Source organism: Coenobita brevimanus, chromosome 57 (genome assembly GCF_032717465.1).
Source record: "Coenobita brevimanus isolate Jiangsu-jjx chromosome 57, ASM3271746v2, whole genome shotgun sequence".
Taxonomy (NCBI): Eukaryota; Metazoa; Arthropoda; class Malacostraca; order Decapoda; family Coenobitidae; genus Coenobita; species Coenobita brevimanus.
In genome coordinates, this window is record NC_137010.1 from 29053816 (window position 1) to 29077929 (window position 24114).

General features: G+C 40.0%; 1 protein-coding gene across 1 annotated transcript in view; it reads right to left on the bottom strand.

Annotated features, from left to right (window-relative positions):
* Positions 1 to 24114, bottom strand: part of LOC145402128 (jmjC domain-containing protein 8-like) — a 144747-nt gene that overhangs the window by 12653 nt on the left and 107980 nt on the right. The window contains exon 8 of the mRNA XM_080274243.1: positions 12096 to 12243. Coding sequence (XP_080130369.1) covers positions 12096 to 12243 — 148 coding nt within the window. The remainder of the gene's footprint in view (positions 1 to 12095; positions 12244 to 24114) is intronic.

A 24114-nucleotide genomic window follows, 5' to 3' on the forward strand; every position in this document is an offset into this window, starting at 1 on the left:
AGGACATTTTCCTATTACGTAGGCGTGTTTCAATGTAAAAATGTGGCAAACTCACTGAGAGTGGTGTGGAGGCTTTATTGTGTACCTGAGGGCATGGGGAGAGGTTAGCTGGGACAGAGTTGGGGATGGGGGGGGAGACTGGGGGGTTGGGAGTCCCATCCAGGGCGACTGAGAATTGTGGGGGAGAGGCAAACAGGGACAGAGTAGGGTGTGGGAGAGGCTCCTGGAGGGGCAGAGTACATATGCACTGATGCAGTCAGCTACCCACACTCTGACAGAGATAGAAACCAGCCAGTTGATGCACTGAAGTACCTAATATTTTTTGGAAAATCCAAACTATGAAAATAAGCCCGGTTCTGGGAAGGGGATAAGGTGCAGGATACCCAGTGTCGGGGTTAAGGTTGTAGGGAGCGGGAAGAGTGTGTGGCAACACAAGTTACTGATACATGATGTGGTGCTTAGGGAGCAGGTGATGAAAAATGGGACCTGCGCACCTAGGGGGAAAGTATGGAGGTTGAAAAGCCGAGCAGTGTGGGATGCCTTCTGTGGTGGGATGAGTAGGATGGTGGCTGAACTGGAAGCCATTGACAGAAGTGTTAATGAGCTGTACAGAGCTTTCAAGAACATCTCCTGAGATTTACTGATTTAGTGTGTGGATGGACAAGCGGCCCCCCCAAGAAATAAAGTAACTCGGTGGTGGGATGAAGGTGTGGGAGCTGCAATTAGAGAAAAAATGCTGTTCCAAGAATGGAGGGCAGGGGGAGGATGGTAACAGAGAGGAATACTTGCCTGCCAAGTGTAGGGCTTGAAGAGAGGTTTACAGGGAAAAGTCTGAGTCTCAAGAACTTTACTTGATAACCTTAATAGTGTGGAGAGGAAGAATATGATATTTAAGGTGGCAAATCAGATGAGGAGGGAAAACAAGGATATCATAGGTGAACAGTGTGTGAAGAATGATGAAAAAAGACAGTGGTGAACACTGGGTATAAAAAACGCCTAGAGAAAGCATTAAAACTGGTTGCTGAATGAAGAGTTTGACTAGGACAGGGAAGGTATCGAGCCAGCAGATCCAGTGTATGACCCCTGGCCTTTGATTGATGCTGCTACTGTAAGCAGGGCAATAGGCAGGAGCCACAGGATGCAGGTTGGGATGGCAGCAGGTGTGTCTCGGTCAACTGCTGAAATACTGAAAGCCTCAGGAAATATAGGAGTGGGGTTAGTCACTTACCTGATAAATATGATTATGCCACACAAAGGGACAACTGATGCCATATTTACTGTTTGACAGCTCCAGAAAAAAAATATGGGAAAGAAAGGTATCTGTACTTTGTTTCTGTTTACTTGGAGAAGGCATTTCACACAGTCCCTAGAGAGGTGGTGACGTGGGCAATGAGAAAGCTTGGGATCAAGGAGTGGCTGGTTAGGGTGGTTATGGTTATGTGTATGGGTGCTCGCAACCATGTGAGGGTGAATGGAGAGTTGAATGATGAGTTTTCTGAGAATGTTCGTGTGCACCAGGGGTTAGGTTTGAGCCCTTGAAGCCCTCTCATGTGACTTCAGAAATGGACTCAGTGGGAGATGTTGTATGCTTATGATTTGGTGTTGATTGCTGAGAATGAAGGGAGGTGAAGCAAAGACTTAGAAAATGGAGAGATGGTAAGGGGAACAAGGGCTTAAGGGTAAATGCAGATAAAACAGAAGTGACAGTGACAGAAGTACTATCAAAGATGGGGGAGAGTGGCCATGTGCGATCTGCCACAAGGGCGTGGGAGGTAAATCTGTCTTGTGCAGTGCTTGTGATAAGTGGGTGCATACAAGATTCAGTGGTATTACGGGTAGACTGCAAGATAATGCTGATTTCATATGCGTGGTGTGTCAGGGAGAGTATGTGGAAATTTTCAGGCATGAAAGGATTGATCTTCCTGGTGAGTCTCCTGAGTATGTGGAGGAGTAATGTTATTTGGAAGACATGTAGTGTGTTGGAAGCGGAGCTGTGGCTTGAGTGAGGAGTGGTTAAAAGAAGTTCAGGGAGCTGTTGCCTCTCCTAATGTTGAGAGGGCTCTCGCTACGTGCTAAGGGATTTCTGTATGCGGCATTTGTTAGGAGTGTGGTGCTGTATGGTGGTGAGACCTGGGCAGTGAAAGATGAGGATATTCGCAGGCTCAAATGTACAGAAATGACAATGATTAGGTGAATGTGCAGTATGTTCCTGAGTGTAAGGCCTGGAGGGGCTAGGTTTCTGATGGATGAGCTGAGAAGTAGGATGGGACTGGAGTGTGTTGATGATATGATAAGATGATGGTTTGGGTATGTGGATAGGATGGGGGATGATAACTGGGTGCAGAAAGTGGGAAGAGTTAATGTTAGAGGTAGAGCTGCAAGAGGCAGACCGAAAAAGACCTGGGATGAAGTCACTGAGTGTGACCTCAGGGATAAGGGACTGAACAGGGAAGCTGCCAGAGATCGAGCAGCAGGGAAAGCCACCATTGGGTGACCAAGGCCAGGACATGCAAGCATGTTGAAGCCTTTAAAAACAAAAATTGAAATGAAATGAAGCTCTATTCTTATACTGTGTGGATCACTTACTGTACATTGCAAAGCGTGATTGGGATGGAAATCGTGTGCTATGGGCAAGTTGAATACATTTTACTTGCACTATTATCAAATGATCTGATTCAGCTTTTAGGTGCCAAAATACCTTAACTCTCAAATTCTTAGTTTCTAATAAGCTGGATTAATTCCTCTAGCACTATCACACAAAAATAAATAAGATCATCTTATGCTCAATGGGGTTAAAGACAGGGTGATTCACTTCTCTTAGGTCCCAGAGAAATGTCAATATATATATATACATATGTGGGAGGTGGGGGCGCTCACCATCTACTCACTCGATGTAGTGCTGCTCTCAGGTGACTGCCCTTTCCTCTCTTCTTTCCTCTTCTGTCTTTCTTTTCTTCTTTCTTTACATATATATATATATATATATACAGATATATATATATATATATATATATATATATATATACAGATATATATATATATATATATATATATATATATATATATATATATATATATATATACAGATATATATATATATATATATATATATATATATACAGAATATATATATATATATATATATATATATATATATATATACAGATATATATATATATATATATATATATATATATATATAATATATACTGTACATATATATATATATATATATATATATATATATATATATATATATAAATATACTGTACATATATATATATATATATATAAATATACTGTACATATATATATATATATATATATATATATATATATATATATATACAGTACTCGTCAAAATTATTCAGCGTTGTCTGCCGGGCGCGCAATACTTATGGCCAAAAAAGAATCACCCATTTTTGGGGGTAAAAATTGAGCCACAAGTTTGCGCTGTGAGCATGACGTCACGGTAGCCTGAGGCCTTCCGACGCGCTGGTTGGTTCCTGCCTCAGTCGCCCACAGGCTGCCTGAGAGAGAGAGGAACTCCGCCGAGTGTCCCTCTCAAATTGCGCCATTTTTTACTGAGTGTCCCGCAGTGTTTTGGGGTTCACCACTTTGTTATGGCACCTACCCGTGAACTATCGAGTGAAATCATATCCCAGATCATTGCTCTAAAGGAGGCAGGCCACCAGACAAAGGAAATTAGTGAATTGGTTGGTGTGGCACGATCGACAGTGCGTCGTTGGTGTGCGCGGTTTTGGTTGGAAAACAGTGGTGAAGTTCCCACAAAGAAACCGAGGTCTGGTAGGCCTAGGAAAACTTCCCCAAGGTCTGTTAATGTTTTAAAACGTGCAGTGGAGTTTAATCCTCATGTGAGTGCAAGGAAAATTAAGGAGAGCAACCCGGAAGTGTTTGGTGAGGTGTCTGTGAGAACAGTGTCTCGTAGGGTGCATAAGCTTGGTTACACAAGTCATAGGCCTGTGAAAAAGCCTCTTCTCACCAAGAGCCAGAGAACTCGTAAGCTTGCCTTTGCTAATAAATATCTAAACTGGGGTGAGGAGCAATGGTTGTTAGTGTTGTGGTCTGATGAGGCAACGTTTAGTGTTACCTGTAACAGAGGAGCACGTGTGCATCGACGCAAAGGTAGTGACCCACTTGACCCACGGTATGTAGAAAGCACAGTTAAACATCCTGATTCACTCATGGTGTGGGCTTGTTTCTCGGGTCAAGGTTTGGGGAAGCTTGTTGTGCTTCCCAAGAATGTTACAGTGAATCAGGATGTTTACCTGCAGCTTCTGTGTGATCATTTACCAGACTCATTCCAGCTAACAGGTGCACGAGTGTTTCAGCAGGACGGTACACCTGCTCACAAGGCCAAATTGGTCACCAATTGGCTTCGTGATTGCGAGGTATCATTCATGACAGACTGGCCAGGAAATAGCCCAGATCTCAACCCGACTGAAAACCTCTGGTACCTCGTAAAGAAGAGTCTCCAAGGGAAGGACGTTAGCTCTCTGCCTAAGCTGGAAGCTGCCATTCGTGACTCCTGGGACAAAATACCTCTCCAGCACCTCAGGAGCCACGCCCTTTCACTTTCAAGACGTCTCAGGTCCGTGAAGAAATGTAAAGGCTACCCTACAAAGCACTAAAGGTAAATAAAATGCATTACAGTATTTATAAGTTTTTTCAATGTTGAAAGGTTTGTTTCTTAGGAGGGACGTAGGGCGCTCAATAATTCTGACGAGCACTGTATATATATTGTTACATAGCTTATGATTTCATCATCCTTTGTGTAATTCTAACGTACAGTATGCTGCATGTTTGACCACGAGCGTGTTCTACCTCACCCCCCCCTCCTCCCTTATAGTAGAGTAAGTCGTTCTTTCTGTTGTTCAGAGCAGGATTGTCAACTCTTTGTCCACTATGGCTTCATTTCCGCATCCTTCTTACAAGTTGTATCAAGCTCTGCAGGCCCCTATATAATGAACTCAGTCTCTGCATTAATGGCCACTTAGATCTACTCATTTTGCTCACATCTCTGTCCTCCCCTGTACAGTTGTTATTATTGTGAGTGCTAAGGAAGTCTCCAACCATCTAGAAGCTGTGTAATTTGAGTATGAGTGTTATTACATTTTGTTTTTGTGCTGTATAGCATAGGGTGTTGATTCGTAGGCCTAGTAAAGTTTTTGTAAATCATATTGTCAGCCAGTGGTAATAATATTTTGTATCTGTAATAATATATCTTGCATTCACTGAGTATTATCTGGTATTCTCATTTTATCAGGGCTGACTTAGATAAATTTACTCTTGCTAATTTCGTGCTAATAGAGGCTATTGCAGTTAACCATATATTTTAACCTGTTTTTTGCCATTACATTATCCTTATGAGTCCTGAATGTTTTGTTGTTAGTTTGAGCATTAAAATTTAACTTGTAATTTTACCTAACTCTTTCGTTTTGAACCTGGAACTTTACGGGACAGTAGTGATTTTTAGTATTCTCACTTAAAGTGTACATTATCTTTCTCTGTTCCGTAACAATATATATATATATATATATATATATATATATATATATATATATATATATGTATATATATATATATATATATATGTATATATATATATATATACATATATATATATATTTATATATATATAGATATATATATATATATATATATATATATATATATATATACTATATATATAGATATATATATATATACATACATATATATATAATATATATATATATATATATATATATATATATATATATATATATATACATATATATATATATAATATATATATACAGGGTGTAACGCGACGTATGACAAAAACTTACACCAGTGATCTATCATGCAATTTTGAGTATATTTTGTTCTATAACATATACTCTCTGTGACCCCAGTTCAGTACCCAGCATTCGGCTGTTTGGGTGTAAAAGTTTAGTGGCTGCATAGGTGCCATTGTGTGAGAGCTTCGCAGGGCGACGGGAGACGAGTATAATTAGATTATACTGTAATATACATAAAAATCCCATATCCTATCAGTACAAACGAGTTTTAAGAAGAAACTTGACGAAGTCTATTGATTCTTTAACATCATCATGCATTCCTACAATTCTTTTGCACAAATCGACTGTAAATTAAGGATTAAATTCAAATTTTATGGCTTGCGAGAGAGTAGGAAGGGAGGAGAGGGGCTGGTGTGTTGGTGCCAGTTATGTAATGTTTAGTTTGTAGGATATTGCTACGAGCATTATCATAACACCTACAGCTCATTCAATGGAAAAATATTACTCTAATTAGTGACTAGCATTCCTATAAGTCAGGAGTAATATTATTATTCATTAAAAATTTTCTGTTTCAAGGAAACGTGGCACCATTGCTTTCATATGATGACGTGAGAACAGTGACACAAGATTGCCAATGCAGCTAGACCTACTTTTTGCTTCTACCTAGCGGAACTATTTAACATCTGACATGATATCTAGCTACATTCTGGATATTTTTGCCATTTTTAGGTGATATTCTAGAGATTTAATCGTATTTTCAAGCGATGTTTTGCAGTGATTACCATCTAGCGACATTCTAGCAAGTTTTCAGGACTAAACTAGCGAGATCGATTATAAGGACATGACAATCCTGCGTCCACTGTCATTTGAACGGAAAAATTTGCATGGCGAGGCACACACTTCAGATACTGTTCTCCGCGTTCAGGTGTTCACTGAGTTCAGCTTGTTCATGAAACAGCATGCCACGTACGTACAGCAATGAAGAGTATCCAGATATCGTCTGTTTTTACGGATTTTGTGATGGTAATGCCAGTCTGCAGAGAGGAATACAGGTGGAGATATCAAATCGCGCCACGTTTGCTTGCAGCGGAAAAATTGTTATAAATAATATTCTTCCTGACTAAGAATGAGGCTAATCTCCATTTACAATAACGTTTTTCCATTGAATGAGCTGTGGGTGTTATGATAATGCTCGTAGCAATATCCTACAAACTAAACATTACATAACTGGCAACAACACACCAGCCCCTCTACTCCCTCCTTACTCTCTCGCAAGCCATAAAATTTGAATTTAATCCTTAATTTACTGTCGATTTGTGCAAAAGAATTGCAGGAACGCATGATGATGTTAAAGAATCAATAAACTTCATCAAGTTTCTTCTTAAAACTCGTTTGTACTGATAGGATATGGGATTTTTATGTACATTACAGTATAAATTAATTATACTCGTCTCCCGTCGCCCTGCGAAGCTCTCACACAATGGCACCTATGCAGCCACTAAACTTTTACACCCAAACAGCCGAATGCTGGGTACTGAACTGGGGTCACAGAGAGTATATGTTATAGAACAAAATATACTCAAAATTGCATGATAGATCACTGGTGTAAGTTTTTGTCATACGTCGCGTTACACCCTGTATATATATATATATATATATATATATATATATATTATATATATATACAGTATATATATATATACATATATACATATATACATTATATATATATATATATATATATATATATACATTATATATATATATATATATATATATCTATATATATATATATATATATGTGCCAGACGCCTCAATCCCGTTTGGGGTGGCCACAAACAAATCGCCTCCAAGTCGCCCTGTGCCCCGCCATTTCACTGCCCTGCTCCCAACTCACACCGCGCTCTCTCATATACCTCTCCACCCCATCCCTCCATCTCATCCTTGGCCTCCCCCTCCCTCTTCCACCCTCCACCTCACTCACATACACTCTCTTCGTCAGTCTTTCGCCCTCCATCCTCTCCACATGGCCAAACCACCTCATTGTGTTCCTCATAACGCTTCCTATCACATCCACATCCACACCACAACGCTCCTTTATATCCTCATTCGTCAGCCTGTCTCTCCACGTGACTCCACAGGCTCCTCTTAAATAACTCATTTCCACTGCTCTCACTCTTGACTTGTGTCCTTCCAACAATGTCCAAGCTTCACTTCCGTACGTTAGAGTTGGTATCACAATACTGTCATGTAGTAACTTTTTCACTTCCATGCTCACTTCCCTGTTTCTTATCACTGCTTTCAAGGAACCAGCAACCTTTCTTCCCTGCTGTACCCTTTCAAGCACTTCACCCTCCAAACCTCCATCCTTATTCATCACACTACCCAAATACTTAAACGTACTCACATTTTCCAATTCCTCACCATCTAACCTCGCTGTACATTCACTAACTTCACCTCTCTCAAAGACCATCACTTTACTCTTCCCTACATTCACCTTTAGGTTCCGTTTCTTACACACTCTCTCAAACTCATCCACCAAGCCTTGCAGCTCCCCTTCGTCTTCACTCAACAACACAGTATCATCTGCAAACAACAGTACAGGGAGTTTCCAAACACTATCCTCTCTCACCAGGGCCACTCCAACATCCACTACCCTACCTTGTACCTCTTTTATTACCCCATCCATGTACAGATGGATGGGGTAATATATATATATATATATATATATATATATATATATATATATATATATATACATATATATATATATATATACATATATATATATATACATATATATATATATACACATTATATATATATACATTATATATATATATATATATATACATTATATATATATATATATTATATATATATATATTATATATTCATATATATTATAAATATACATTATATATTTATATACATTATATATATATATATATATATATATATATATATATATATATATATAACGTATATATATATATATATATAACGTATATATATATATATATATATATATATACATTATATATATATATATACATTATATATATATATATATATATATATATATATATATATAGTGTGCATATATATATATATATATATATATATATATACATTGTATATATATATATATATATACATTGTATATATATATATATATATATATATATATATATATATATATACATTGTATATATATATATATATATATATATATATATATATATATATATATATATATATGTATATATATATTTATAATGTGTATATATATATATATATATATTCATTATCATCATCCTCTAATCCTGTGTTATGTCACGAGGAGCATCGGAGTCTGGAGATAGTCATGTTGGTCCTGCATTTAAAGTAAGAGTGACCAGCCTCACTCATCTCTGAGTGGCATCTCGTGAGCCTGACACAAACAGAGGGCTGGTACTTCAATCACAAACCGATCATCTTTTCATGCTGAATAATCTCCATCAACATACCCATATCCCACACCAAGCCCTCTTCCTCCCATCATCCCCTGACATCACCACCTGTTCCCCAAACCTTGCCCCCACAACATCCTGGAGAGCGGTCAAAACCCTTGGATCTGATCACCTCCCAATCATCATTACTACCAAAATCAGAATCACCCCAGCTGGCCACAGACACACACATACACTAATTATAAGACAGCCAACTGGGAGGCCTTCACAAATGAAACAGAACAACATTTCAAAACATTAAATAGTACACCCATCACAAACATCAACACCGCTGTGCACACTTTCAGTACAATTACACAAAATGCAGACAAAAGACACATCCCCTGAGACAACAGAAAGACACACAACCCCAGCTTCGTACCAGAAATTAAAGGCCTCATCAGACAATGGGACACACTACGACACTCCCTGAACACCCCATACACAAGACACTGTACAACAAATACAAGAACTCAACACTCAAATAAACAATAAAATATCAGAACAGCAAACACTAAACTGGAAAAATTATCTCCAGACACTTGACCACAACACAAACATCAGCAAACTCAACAAAACACTAAACAGTATCACACTTTCCAACTGCAACACTACACAATCACACGCTGCCATTACAACAACAGACACCATACCTTCAAACAAGCAACAAGCAAACTCTCTCATCAATCACTTTTCACACGTCAGCCATCTAAACCCACATCACAACGACCGACGTAAGAGACAGTTCCCCACAGACCCATACTACACACCTTTCACTTACAACCAGACGAAGCACATCATCAGCAACCTTAAGCACTCATCTGCCTGTGGACCAGACAACATAAGCAACATTCACCTTAAACACCTTGGACCACAAGGAATATAAGCACTCACCAACATATCAAACTACAGCTACTCACACAACACAATACCCAACATCTGGAAGCATGGCATTATCATCAATATCCCTAAACCCAACAAAGACCCCAAGTTACTGTCCTCACACCGCCCCATCACACTCCTCTGCATGCCCTCTAAAGTCACTGAACGACTGGTACTACAACTAGTTACACCCCCCCTCCCCCAGCCCCATCACAACATGGCTTTAGGTCGCTGCACTCCACAAACACCCTTCTTACAGACCTTACACAGAGAGTTTTTGATGGCATAAATTCAGCTAGGCCACCACACAGAACACTCCTAGTCACACTAGACATTAGCAAAGCTTTTGATGCCATCCCCAGCTACAACCTCATAAACAAAATATTCAACAGAAGCATGCACAATAACACAAAGAGATGGCTGGCACACTACTTAGCAGGCAGATGTGCACATGTAACATTTGTCGGTCAGTCTTCTAACATCAGAAACTTCACAAATGGCGTTCCCCAAGGATCTCTTTTGTCCCCTAAACTCTTTAACCTATACATGCATGACATACCCATACCCCACACACCACAGATACACACTGCTTCCTATGCAGATGATATAACACTCACATGTACACACCAAAATGCAAACACAGCTGCACACATCCTCCAACCTTACCTCAACACACTACATGAATTGTTCACCACAAACAGACTTAAAATAGCCCCAGCCAAATCTACAGTGACCCTTCTCACAAACTGGACAGCACATCACAGTCACATTCCACACCTCACCTTAAACAACACTCTCCTACCACAGACACACACACACACACTCAAAATCCTTGGTGTAACATACAAATCATCAATGTCTTTTAAACAACACATCACAAACATTAAAAATAAAATAATACCAAGACTCAATGCCCTGAGGTCACTTTCCCACACAACATTTGGACACAACAAAGAAACCACCACCACAGTATACAAACAATACATACGTTCAGTTATGAATTATGCATGCCTTGCCTGGGCTCCTAACCTCACTAAAACACACTACAGCACTCTACAGACCATACAGAACAATGGCCCAAAAATAATCACGACTGCATAGCTTATACACCCTAAGACCACCTACATCAAGAAACCAAAGTCCTCAAAGTTAAGGATCATCTAGACACTAGAGGCACCCAGCTTCTTGCTGCAGCCTCCACAAACCCACACCATCCACTACACTACATGACAACACACCCACACACACCTAGGAACATCAAAACAACACCCAGCACACAATATCATGCACAAATACTGTCATCTCTCCCCTCTAGCCTGCCTCAGACCAGCTTCCAAAAGCATATCCATACTCAAATCACTCGTTTCTCCATTCAGTCACTTAAAGACAACACACAGCTGCATGCACGGCCTCCTGATGTCCACCCCTCCGAATCCTATCTCCCTCATGAGGACAGGGTCCACCTGGCCAGACTGAGATGTGGGCATCATCCAGCCCTCTTAAGCTACCAGAAGAGGCTGGATGACTCCGTCACTGATGCCTGTCCAGAATGCAACACAGCACCCCATACTATTAAGCACATTATGGATGACTGCATTGCACACAATCACCTATGCCAACAACACAACATACACTCCTTGAAAGCTCTGTGGGAAAGCTCGGTATCAGCCATGGCCTTCCTTAGGGACTCGAGGCCAGACTGCCTAGGGAACAACTACTACTACTACTACCTGTGGTTGATGGGTCGGTTTGATCAGACTGACTAGGGTTGAGCAACAAAAACAAAATAAAAACAACTGATCACTTGATGGCAAAAAAGAATGCCAAAAAGGCAACTTATACTGAGGACTTACATTAAATAAGTTACTCAATCCTGTCCTTTTCTATCCAGTTCACTATTTCTTCCATATATACTCACCTCTCCTGGCCCTAGTGTACACTCAAGCAGTGCAGGATCATCTTTGTGCACAGGGTAGTCATTTAGGAGCCACTGGAGTGTCGTGCCATTGGGGTTGAAGTTAGGGCTTACCTCTGGAGGGTACATGAACCATCGCTTCCTACCCCACCTGACAGACAGAACGTGGGTACTCAATAATAAAAATAAAAATAATGCTTAATTATCAGCCTCCCTTAAGAAAAATCAAAATAAGTCAAACACAAACTCCCTCAGCATGACAGGTTACAGTGAATACTATATAATTTGGAGGCAGAAAGCCTAAAATTAAAGATCATCAGATTGACGGTGTTACATCTTGCAGCCTGAGGATACTGTATATCTTATTTTGACTAATCTTAACCTGAGGTAAGAAAGTATGCTTAGACGGTATGGTCATATGTAAGGAATGGATGTAAGTTGGGAGTTGAAAAAGGTTTATGTGAGTGAATACTGAAAGTGGAAGAGGCTTCAGTAGGCCAAGATGGGGGATGGGTATAGTAACTGTGTAAGAAAGTGGGATATGGAGGCTGATGAACCTTGGTAACTTAGGGGACTGAGCTGGTTTGATGAACTATACCGTATACAGAGTAGCAATAAAAAGAGTTTGCCACTTCTCACTCCACGGAGTCTGCAAGGCAGTCTCTCTCTAAGAGGAGGAAGAGAGAAGTTCAAACCATAATCCCTACTAAGCAACTGCAAGCATCAAAGATTGCTACAGAAATGATTTTAGGGTTAAAAGACTATTGGTAATAATAATAATAGCAATAATACTAAAAACAATAATAATAATAATAATAATAATGATAATAATAATAATAATTCATCATCATTCATTCATCATCCAATCCCACACTGCCCCATGAGGAGCATAGGAGCCCGGGGCTAGGCAAGTTGGTCCTGACATTTAAGATGAGTGACCAGCCTCACTCATCCCTGAGTGGCATTATGTGAGCAATAAACCCCAACCACCCCTTGGATATAAACCTACAAAGGCTCCATCCAACCTGAGTGCTGTAATTACCCACTAAACCACCAGGTGCCAAAATCTGGTTATATGGTTACCACCCAGCATAGTAAATTATTTCCTGGTGTAAAGGAAACCATTTGGCTTGTCACTCAGTGTAGTCACCCACAGGCAGAAGGAAGAGGAAAGAATGAAGGAAAGAAAGACAGAAGAAGGAAAGTAAAGTCATCCATAGGCAGATGGACAATTAAATGAAGAAAGTTAGACTGGGAAAGCCCCAGGAATTGATGGAGTGTGTGGTGAAATGCTGAAGCATGGGGGAGTGATAGTAGTAGAATGGATGTGGAAAATGTGCAGATCGGCCTGGGAGGAAGGTAGAGTCCCGGAGGATTGGAAGTCAGGTATAATTATTCCCTTGTACAAAGGAAAAGGGGAAAAAGAAGTGTGTGGTAATCATAGGGGCATTTGTCTTCTTAGTATAATAGGAAAAGTGTATGGTAGGATACTTATTGACAGAGTTAGAGAAAGAACAGAGAAATTAGTTGGAGAAGAACAGGGAGGCTTTAGGAAGGGAAGAGGTTGTGGAGATCAGATATTCATTCTTAGATCTTTAGTGGAAAAGTTTCTAGAGAAGGGAAAGAAGTTGTATGCGGCTTTCATGGATTTGGAGAAAGCATATGACAGGGTGGATAGACAAGGATTGTGGAAAGTGCTAAGAATATATGGAGTAGATGGGAAGTTGTTGAATGCTGTGAAGCGTATGTACAATGGTGCAAAGGCTGCAGTGCGTGTGGATGGTGAACTAAGTGAATTTTTCTCATTGAAAGTTGGTTTGAAACAGGGATGTGTCATGTCTCCATGGTTGTTCAATCTGTACATGGATGGGGTAATAAAAGAGGTACAAGGTAGGGTAGTGGATGTTGGAGTGGCCCTGGTGAGAGAGGATAGTGTTTGGAAACTCCCTGTACTGTTGTTTGCAGATGATACTGTGTTGTTGAGTGAAGACAAAGGGGAGCTGCAAGGCTTGGTGGATGAGTTTGAGAGTGTGTGTAAGAAACGGAATCTAAAGGTGAATGTAGGGAAGAGTAAAGTGATGGTCTTTGAGAGAGGTGAAGTCAGTGAATGTACAGCGAGGTTGGATGGTGAGGAATTGGAAAATGTGAGTACGTTTAAGTACTTGGGTACTGTGATGAGTAAGGATGGAGGTTTGGAGGGTAAAGTGCTTGAAAGGGTACAGCAGGGAAGAAAGGTTGCTGGTTCTTTGAAAGCAGTGATAAGAAACAGGGAAGTGAACATGGAAGTGAAAAAGTTACTACATGACAGTATTGTGATACCAACTCTAATGTACGGAAGTGAAGCTTGGACGTTGTTGGAAGGACACAAGTCAAGAGTGAGAGCAGTGGAAATGAGTTATTTAAGAGGAGCCTGTGGAGTCACATGGAGAGACAGGCTGACGAATGAGGATATAAAGAAGCGTTGTGGTGTTGATGTGGATGTGATAGGAAGCGTTATGAGGAACACACTGAGGTGGTTTGGCCATGTGGAGAGGATGGAGGGTGAAAGACTGACGAAGAGAGTGTATGTGAGTGAGGTGGAGGGGGGAAGAAGGAGGAGGAGGCTGAGGATGAGATGGAGGGATGGGGTGGAGAGGTATATGAGAGAGGGGGGTGAGAGCTGGGAGGGTAGCGAAATGGTGGGGGACAGGGCAACGTAAGAGCGATATGTTTGTGGCCACCCCGAACGGGACTGAGGCATCTGGCAATAGATAGATAGATATATAGTAAACTGAATATTTTTGGTTTTCCTAGCATTAAATGAGACAATGTTATTTTATTCCCATTCAGTGATCTTAGACAAGTATTGATTTATGGAGATTGCTGTGCTAAGCTGAGCATTAAAGATATTTAACTCTGTGAATGGTGGTTGAGTATGAAAGAACTGTAAAGTGCTGAGTCATCTGCATAGAAGTGAATGGGATTATGGGTGAAACAAGTGATCACTAATATGAGTGAAGAACAGGGCTGGAGCCAGGACTGATCCTTGTGGCACACCAGCATTAACCAAATGGAAATTAGAGGTAGGTGGTGGCGACCATCATCCCCTCACTAGGTGTAGTGCTGCCTACTTTTGCTTTCATCTTTATCATTCTTTTTCTGTGTCTGCCCTCCTCTCTCGCTATTTCTCTCATCTTTCCTGTCACTTTTTATTACTTTTCTTTCCTTTTCAGGTGTCTTTATGTTGAGTGAGGGGCCAAATGGTTTCCTGTATGCCAAGAAACCATTTACAATGCTGAGTGGTAATCATATGACCAACCAACATGTGTTCCCTATGTATCAACAAGTGGGTTGGCAAAGGGTTAGCACCCCTCCCTGTAAAACAACTGACTCAAAATTCAAATGGGCACCCCTTGTGGGATTATGGCATCTGGCTACAGAAAGACAGATAAACATCATTTACCATTACTCTTATCTTTCTGCTGCTGAGATATGAGGGAATCAGGGGGGCCAAAGATGACAGGCCATGGCAATGGAGTCTGGACAGCAGGGTAATGTCACACTCTGTCAAAAGTTTTAGGAATATCAAGGGCTACTGCTTGGGTTCTTCCATGTAGGTCAACTGACTGATGGATGGTATCAGTCCTGAGACTGAGTATATCAACAATGGATCTTCTGTGGCAAAAACCAAACCATCTATCACTAATTAAGTTTTTGGATTTATGACACTTAACTATCTATCTATCTATAACCAAATGCCTTAATCCCATAAGGAGTGGTACAAACAAATCGCTTCCATGTCGTCCTGTCTCATGCCATTTTGCTGCCCTCCCCTCAACTTACACCCCCTCTCTCTCATACACTTGTTGTGCTTATTAATGACAATCTCAAATACTTTACCAAAAGATGCAATAGTTATTGGTCTGTAATCTGATGAATCAGAGGAAGTTCCTTTCTTTGGAACTGAGTGGATGTTGGCTTCTTTTCAAGAATTAGGGAATGAAAAAGTACATAGGACTGTATGAATAATTTAGCCAGAACAAGATCAAGTTCTGTGGAACACTTTTTCAAAACTATTGGAAGAATTCCATCTAGACCTGGAGCTGTGTTGGTTGGTGCATTGTCTAGAACAGATTTTACATATCTAGTCTGTATCTTCAGTGAAGCAAATTCAGGAAAGTCAAGTTCTAGTACAGAAGCATTCTGACTGCCTTCCTCTAAGGTAGAGTTTCTGGCAAACGTACTGGCAAGAATGTTAGCCTTTCCATAAAGGTTATTTACAGTGTTTCCATCTCAAGAGTTTAGTGGGATATAGTTACTACTTAAAGAAATGAGACCTGATCATAATATTCTATTGTCATTAGATATTTAATAGTCTGAATGCTTGGTTATGAAAAAAGTTTGATTTGGTGTGATTTATTACTACATTTGTGTAGTTTCTAGCAATTTTAAAAGGTAACTGAAAGATTCGGTAGGTTTTAACTTCAAAGTGAGAATTATAAGCTAATGACTTTTGGACTTCTGCTCTGGCACAATTACTGCTGAACCATTTTGGAAAGCCTAATCTTCTAGTAAATTGCTGAATGGGTATGAACAACTCCATACCAACTTGTATTATGCCATTAATGTGGGAATGGGTAGAACTAATGTCAGTGGAGAAGAAAGACTGCCCTGGAATATTGTATCTCATCATTTATAAAGGCTTCAACATGCTTGCATGAGTTGGCCTTGGTCAGCAAATGGCAGCTCTCCAAGCTGCTTGATCACTGTCAGCCTCCCTATTCAGTCCCTGAGTTGACACTCGAAAACCTAGTTCCAGGTCTTTTTCAGTCTGCCTCTCGCAGCCGTACCCCAGACTTTCACAATTCTCAACACCTGCACCCAATTGTCATCCTCCATCCTCTCAGAATGACCAACCATCTCAATCTATCCCTCCTCATTACAACACCAATGCACTCCAGTCCCATCCTTCCTCTCAACTCTTCAATCGTAATCGTAGCCCCACCAAATCTCGCATTCAACTAACTAGATCATTTCTAAATCCATCCCAGTTTGCCCTATCAAAGTGCCATCTGGTCACCCTGAATGGTTCAGAACAGGGAGGTTTGGGGCAACTGACGATAGAGGTTTTGAAGAGACTGTGGTTGGAAGATCCAAGTGACAGTACCTCTACCTCATGATGATCTGGGTTTCATGGTCAGAATTATCTGGTATTCTGGCTGGGTGTTTTACCACCTGCGTAAGATTAAATGACCCTGCAAACAGCTTGCATTCTCGACCAGTATTGTCAGTCTTGGCAGAATACAATAACAATTCTACATTATGGACATTAAAATCATCCAACATAGAAATTTCAGTAGTAAGGGTGAGGTTAAGGATGGTTAACTGTGTGGATATGGGGACAAATATGCTGGGTTCTAGTGAGGCACTGGTGGAGCAATTAACTATAGATATAATTGGTTATATTAAGGTAATTTAGTCTGTACAATGGGTAATCAAAATTAACAGACGTGAAGTTCATGATAGCATCAACTGCCTATTCAGATTTAATATAGCAATAAGTGCCACCCTTGTTACAAAAGTTGGCAAGGAGATGGCAACAAGGAAAAATATATAAGAATAAGTCAGCAGAGGGAGAGATTTGGGTTTATGTGAGGAATTGGGCAAGAACGTATATGGATTCAAGGAAGAAATGAACCCAATTCAGACTGGTACTACGACCATGGATGTCGGTAGTAAAATATAGGGCTGAACCGGCACTTTTCCGCTGATGAGCATGATTTAACCACTGCTGGCACAGTCGCTTGATGACAACCAGGAAAGCCTTGTGTCACCCGCCCTACCCTACCAGTGGTGGCAATCCAAGGTACCACTGCATTTGCTCTTAACACGTTTACTGCTCTATAGAGCCTGGGCTGTTCCAAGTGCGACTGCTCAGTACAGCCCTGGCTGCGCAGGTGAATTTCAAATATAGTGCCATGGTGACCAAGGCCGACCCATGCAAGCATGTTTAAGCCTTCAAAACCGAAACCGAAACCGAAACCAAAAACCATACATTCCAATAGGGAATCTGACACTTCGATATTCATCCATGGCTTTACCAAGGTAAATATTTAGCTAATATTTTGTTACTACATACTTTGGCATGTGTTCTCCCAATTCCTAAGACAAAATTTGGCCTTTGAGAAATTTCAGTTTTACCCCTATGTCTGCACGCCACGGACACTTCCAAAAAAAAGTCATGCGCAGTTAACGGGTTAATACTATAGTGGCTGTTGTTACGGGAGGATGGGATAGAAGCTGTGATGTCTAATATGCGTGTAGTGTAGTGCAAACTGTTAGAGCCAGGTGTTTATTAGATTATGCTGGCCTAGTCTGTGTTAATAAAAACACTGAAAACGTTCAGGAAAGGAAGATGGTCAGAAACAGCTACTGAAGCCCGGCAAAATGGAAGCTCTCCCTTTCTCTAGCTTGCCATCCACCTTGGGAGTACCGCCCTATTCAACTAGTGAAACAGTCTACTCCCAAAGTGCAGAATTAAGTGAACACATAAGTAATGAGATTCATGGTGAGGATGCAAAGAGGCAATCTAAGATGGCTTGGCCATGTGGAGTGAATCTGTGAAAGCAATTGAACAAAGTACTGCATAATCTGAATATGAAAAGGAAAGTCATTGTGGGCCAACCAAGGACATCACATGATAAGTTCCTTAACCTAAAACTCCAACTTACCTTTATAGAGGATGTGGCTCTTATTTAGACATACCTCAATAGGTACAATTAAAAATGAGTTACCCATGCTTTTTCTACTGGTGCCTGTTATGCCAAAAACACAGTAAACATTGACCTGAAAATTTGCACATTCATACTTCAGCATGCTTTCTTTCATATACATACCCATACAGCTGCTGTACACACACACACACACACACACATGCAAGGCTGAAGTAATATATATGAAATTAGAAACTGGAGAGAATGTTAAGAGAGATATGGCGGTAGTGTATGTTCCCCCAAAGACGAGAGCATGGAAGGATGACGAATACCATGAGATGTTGTCAGATATGGCTAGCTATTTACAAAAAATAATTGAGAAAAGCAATAATATAATCTTGGTGGGTGACTTTAACTGTAAAGAGGTGAACTGGGAGGAATGGTACTCGGGAGGCGGCGAGGATTCGTGGGGCACTATGTTATTAAATATAATAATGAATAATGTGATGACGCAATGGGTCAAAGAAGAGACATGGTTTCGAGGTGAGGACACACCAGCAAGGTTAGATTTACTGTTTACCAAAGAACCCGATGTAATAGAATCATTGAAATATCTCTGTCCTTTAGGAAAAAGTGATCATGTGGTCATTGAGTTCCAGGTGTTAATGGGGAACGTCAAGCCAAGAGACGAGCTTCATAGACAGGGAAGATACAACTTTGGGAAAGCAAATTTTACAGGACTGAGAAACTTTTTTGAAAATGCGGATTGGAGAAAATTCAGAGAAAGAAGAGAGATATAGAAGAAGTGGGATATCTTTCTAGACCTCTATAATTTGGGAGTGGAAAAATTTGTACCAAGAGTAAGAGGGAAAGAAAACAGGAAAAAGGAGTGGTTTAATAGAAGGTGTATGACAGCAAAAAAAGAGAGAGATAAGGCGTGGAACAATTGAAGAAAGAGAGGTAACAACAGAACAAAGGAAGAATATAAAAGAACAAGAAATGAATACACAAGAATACGTAGAGAAGAAGAAAGGAATTTTGAAAAAGGTATAATAGACAAATGCAAGGATGAACCCAAACTGTTTTATAGATTTGTTAATGGCAAGCTGAAACAAAAGGAAGGAATCATCAAACTGAAAGTAGAAGGAGAGGTCTATAAGGATACGGCAATGCAAGCAGAAATAATGAACAAACGTTTCCAGTCAGATTTCACTAAAAAAAAGGAGCTTGTGGAAGGGGAGGGAGTGATTCGAAATGTTCCGGTGATAAAATATATAAAAGTGGAGGTACAGGAAGTGTATAAATTACTGAAAACTCAAGATGTAAGGAAAGCCCCAGGACCTGATGGAATTTCTAATTAAGTACTGAAGGAATGCAGAGAACAACTAGCAGATAAAATTCACAGTTTAATCGTATGCTCACTGGAAGAGGGGAAAGTGCCATAAGAATGGAAGAGGGCAAATGTGGTACCAATTTACAAGGGAGGAAACAGGGAAGAACCCCTGAATTATAGACCAGTGTCTCTAACCAGCATAGTCGCAAAATTGTGAGAGAATCCTGAAAGACAAATGGATAAAATATCTGGAAGAGATGAATATTTTGGCTGAATATCAGTTTGGATTCAGAAGTGGAAGGTCATGTGTTTCTAACTTGTTGAGCTTTTACCCAAGAGCGATTGACATGGTACAGGAGAGAGATGGTTGGGTGGATTGTGTGTACTTAGACTTAGAGAAGGCCTTTGACAAGGTACCTCATAAGAGACTAATGTGGAAACTAGAATATATAGGAGGACTGAAGGGGAAACTTCTGGAATGGATGACAGACTTTTTGAGAGACAGACAAATGAGGACAGTAATAAAGGATAGGATGTCTGGATGGAGGGAAGTAACAAGTGGAGTCCCTCAAGGCTCGGTGTTGGGGCCAGTAATGTTCTTGATTTACGTAAATGATGTGGTAGATGGAGTGAATAGTTATGCAAGTCTGTTTGCTGATGATGTAAAGATCTTGAGGAAGGTAGAGTTTGAGGAGGATTGTAAAATACTGCAGGAGGATTTGGATAGGATACACAATTGGAGCCGGATGTGGGAAATGAAATTTAATGTAATGAAATGTAAAATATCGGAAATGGGTAAAAGTACCAGGAGGCCATCACTGAATTATTTGTTGGGTAATGAATTAATCACAAAAAGGAGAGAAGAGAAAGATTTGGGAGTGCTGGTCCAAGATAGTTTGTCACTAGAAAAGCACATTAACAAGATAGTTGGAAAGACTTATAAACTCTTGACTAACATAAGAGTAGCATTTCATTATTTGGATGAGATAATGAAAAAATTGATAGCGGCCATGATCCGCCCCAGGTTAGAATATGCAGCGGTAGTGTGGTCCCCACACAAAAAGAAAGATATAAACAAGATTGAGAGAATACAAAGAACAGCAACCAAGATGGTCCTCAGTCTGGCAGACCTGTCATACAGAGAGAGGCTGGATAAGCTGGATTTGCCTTCCTTAGAGGAAAGAAGAAAGAGGGGAGACATGATTGCAGTGTTCAGGACCATGGTGGGAGTAGATAAAATTGACAAAGAAGATCTGTCTGTATGGGATAAGAGAGCAACAAGAGGACACGGAATGAAATAGAAAAAGTCAAGCTGCTTGAAGGATATCAAGAAATATAGCTTTCCTTATAGAAGTATAGACTTATGGAATAGCCTGGACAAAGAGATCGTCCAGTCTAAAAACTTAAACGAGTTTAAAGCTAAATTTGACTTTTTGAGAAACAGCGACGGAAACCCACGAGCATAGTACAATCCGTGTATATCACAATTAGGTATATTAGGTAAATACTTAAATATTTGGAACGACTTAGACAAAGAGGTGGTGCATGAGAAAAACATTCATGTGTGTAAAGGTAGACTTGATAAATGTGGATATGGAGACAGGACAATACGAGCATTGCTCAATTCCTGTATACTACAAATAGGTAAATACACACACACACACACACACACACACACACACACACACACACTTCTAGTATGCTTGCTCAGAAGTACTTAAAAAAAAAAAAGTCATAGCAAAACTATAGCACATATCAACCTAAAAACTGATACACTTACACTTATCACATTCCCTGTATGCCAGTACTATTAGATTTTTTTTTCCCCCCTTATCTACTGCATGTTTTTTGTTCAATTTAAATCTCTTTGGTACAGTTTATGAGCTATGATGGGACCTTACAATCAGGGAACTGATCAGGATGCTGCAAAAGACCATGCAACTTGAAAAGCAAATATCAAATGAACATCACTTACCCATGCATGGACAGAAGACTAACTTTCAAAATACAGTACTGTGAACTCTCACATTTGGCGAGTTTCTATATGACAAATTCACTTTTGGTGATGGGATGAGATTGTACACAACACTCCAATTTTGCGACAGAAATCTCACATTTGGCGAATTGTTTATAATAAAAATATACTGTAACTGTATTCATCAGCTTCATCACCAAATAAGGCCTTACCCATCAACATGCCAAGGGAGACAGTCACCGTCAAAACGTTCTGGAAACGTTTTGATATCAGACAGGCTGTCAACTTTATGGTTGATGCCTGGCATAAAATTAATACTTACTAGTAATGCTACCATTAAGCACGGGTCGGCACAACTTCTCCCTCACCTCATCATGGACGGTGCCGACAGTGACATGGACACACAGACACAACGTCAGTGGAAGGAACAGCTCATGAAAGAAGCGGCAGAAGCAGCAAGAGGTGTTCCAGGATTTAATGAAGTTAATGAAGAACAGTTGGGTGAGATGATATCTGAAAACACTGAACAGAACACTGAAGAAATGCTGGATAATGATGATGAAACACAAGACAACAAACAAGAAGATAAACCCACGCAGGTTCCCAAGCAACTGACAAAGACGAAATTCTCCCACATATTGAGTGACTGTTCCCGTCTCCAAGAAGAAGTAGAGATTGTTGTAGCCAGTGAGAGTAATCGTGTTCAGATGGTACAGAAAATGAATGAAATATCTTTCTTCTTGAAGAAATCCAATAAGAAATAAATGAAAAACAACAAGCGCTCATCATTCGTTACCTGGGCCGACGACGGAGTGAAGATACTGTACCAGCTGAAGCTTCCCTCTCCAATGATCCTGGCCCAGTTGATGACAACACAGACATAGCAAGCATTCCAAATGACTTTAATTTTGAAGGATTTGGCTCAGATGAAGCTCCACAGGAGGAAGGGACAACAGACGCTACAGGGAATGAGGCTTCAGGTGCCAACTAAGGCATCCATGCCCCATACACCACATGTACATCAGGCCCATTATTTTCTTTTCTTATGTGAGTTTTTCTGTTTTGTATTGTTTCTTGGCTAAAATAAATTAAATTGAATCATGTTATGTGTGTTTATCACATGATTTACACCCAGTAATGTTACAATATAGGTGGAAAATCAGCCCAGTCATGCATGCCCAGAAACAATTTTTTTTTATCCCATTAGTAGTTCAGATTTGGTGAATTCCAGTTTGGCGAGGATTTTTTCGCGCCTATTACTCGCCAAATGTGAGAGTTCACTGTATACGATAAACACCACTATGTACTATATACAGCTGTGTTGCGTCCCCAAAGCCTCGCATACAGCCAAAAACTCCGTATAACCAAAACGCCCCACTTAACACCCTTTAAACTGTTCCTTAAAAAACAGTAGAATACAGTACACTTAATTTATTAATTCTTTTTTAAACACAGGAACTGAAATTTGTCTGGTATTTCCTTACAAGTCTGTTAACCATAGCAATTCATCCTTCCATCAACTTTGCACAGTGCTGTATAACCTTGTTTCTCATCAATAATTGAATATCAAAAATACAACCAATCAATATAACGGTCAAATACTGGGTTACAATAAACATTCATTCACTCATTCAATCATCCAATCCTACATTGCCCCATGAGGAGGGTAGAAGCCCGGGGCGAGGCAAGTTGGTCCTGACATTTAAGATGAGAGTGACCAGCCACACTCATCCCTGAGTGGCATTATGTGAGCAATAAACCCCAACCATCCCTTGGATATAAACCTTCACTGGTTCAATCCGATTGGAACACCGTAATTACCCACTAAACTACCAGGTGCCAAAAGTTGGTTATACGGTTACCACCCAGCATAGTAAATGGTTTTCTGGTGTACAGGAAGCCATTTGGCTTGTCACTCAGTGTACAGTCACCCACAAGCAGAAGGAAGAGGAAAGAATGAAGGAAAGAAAGACAGAAGAGGGAGTGTAAAGTCAAACTCAAATAAAATAGAGTATTTTCATG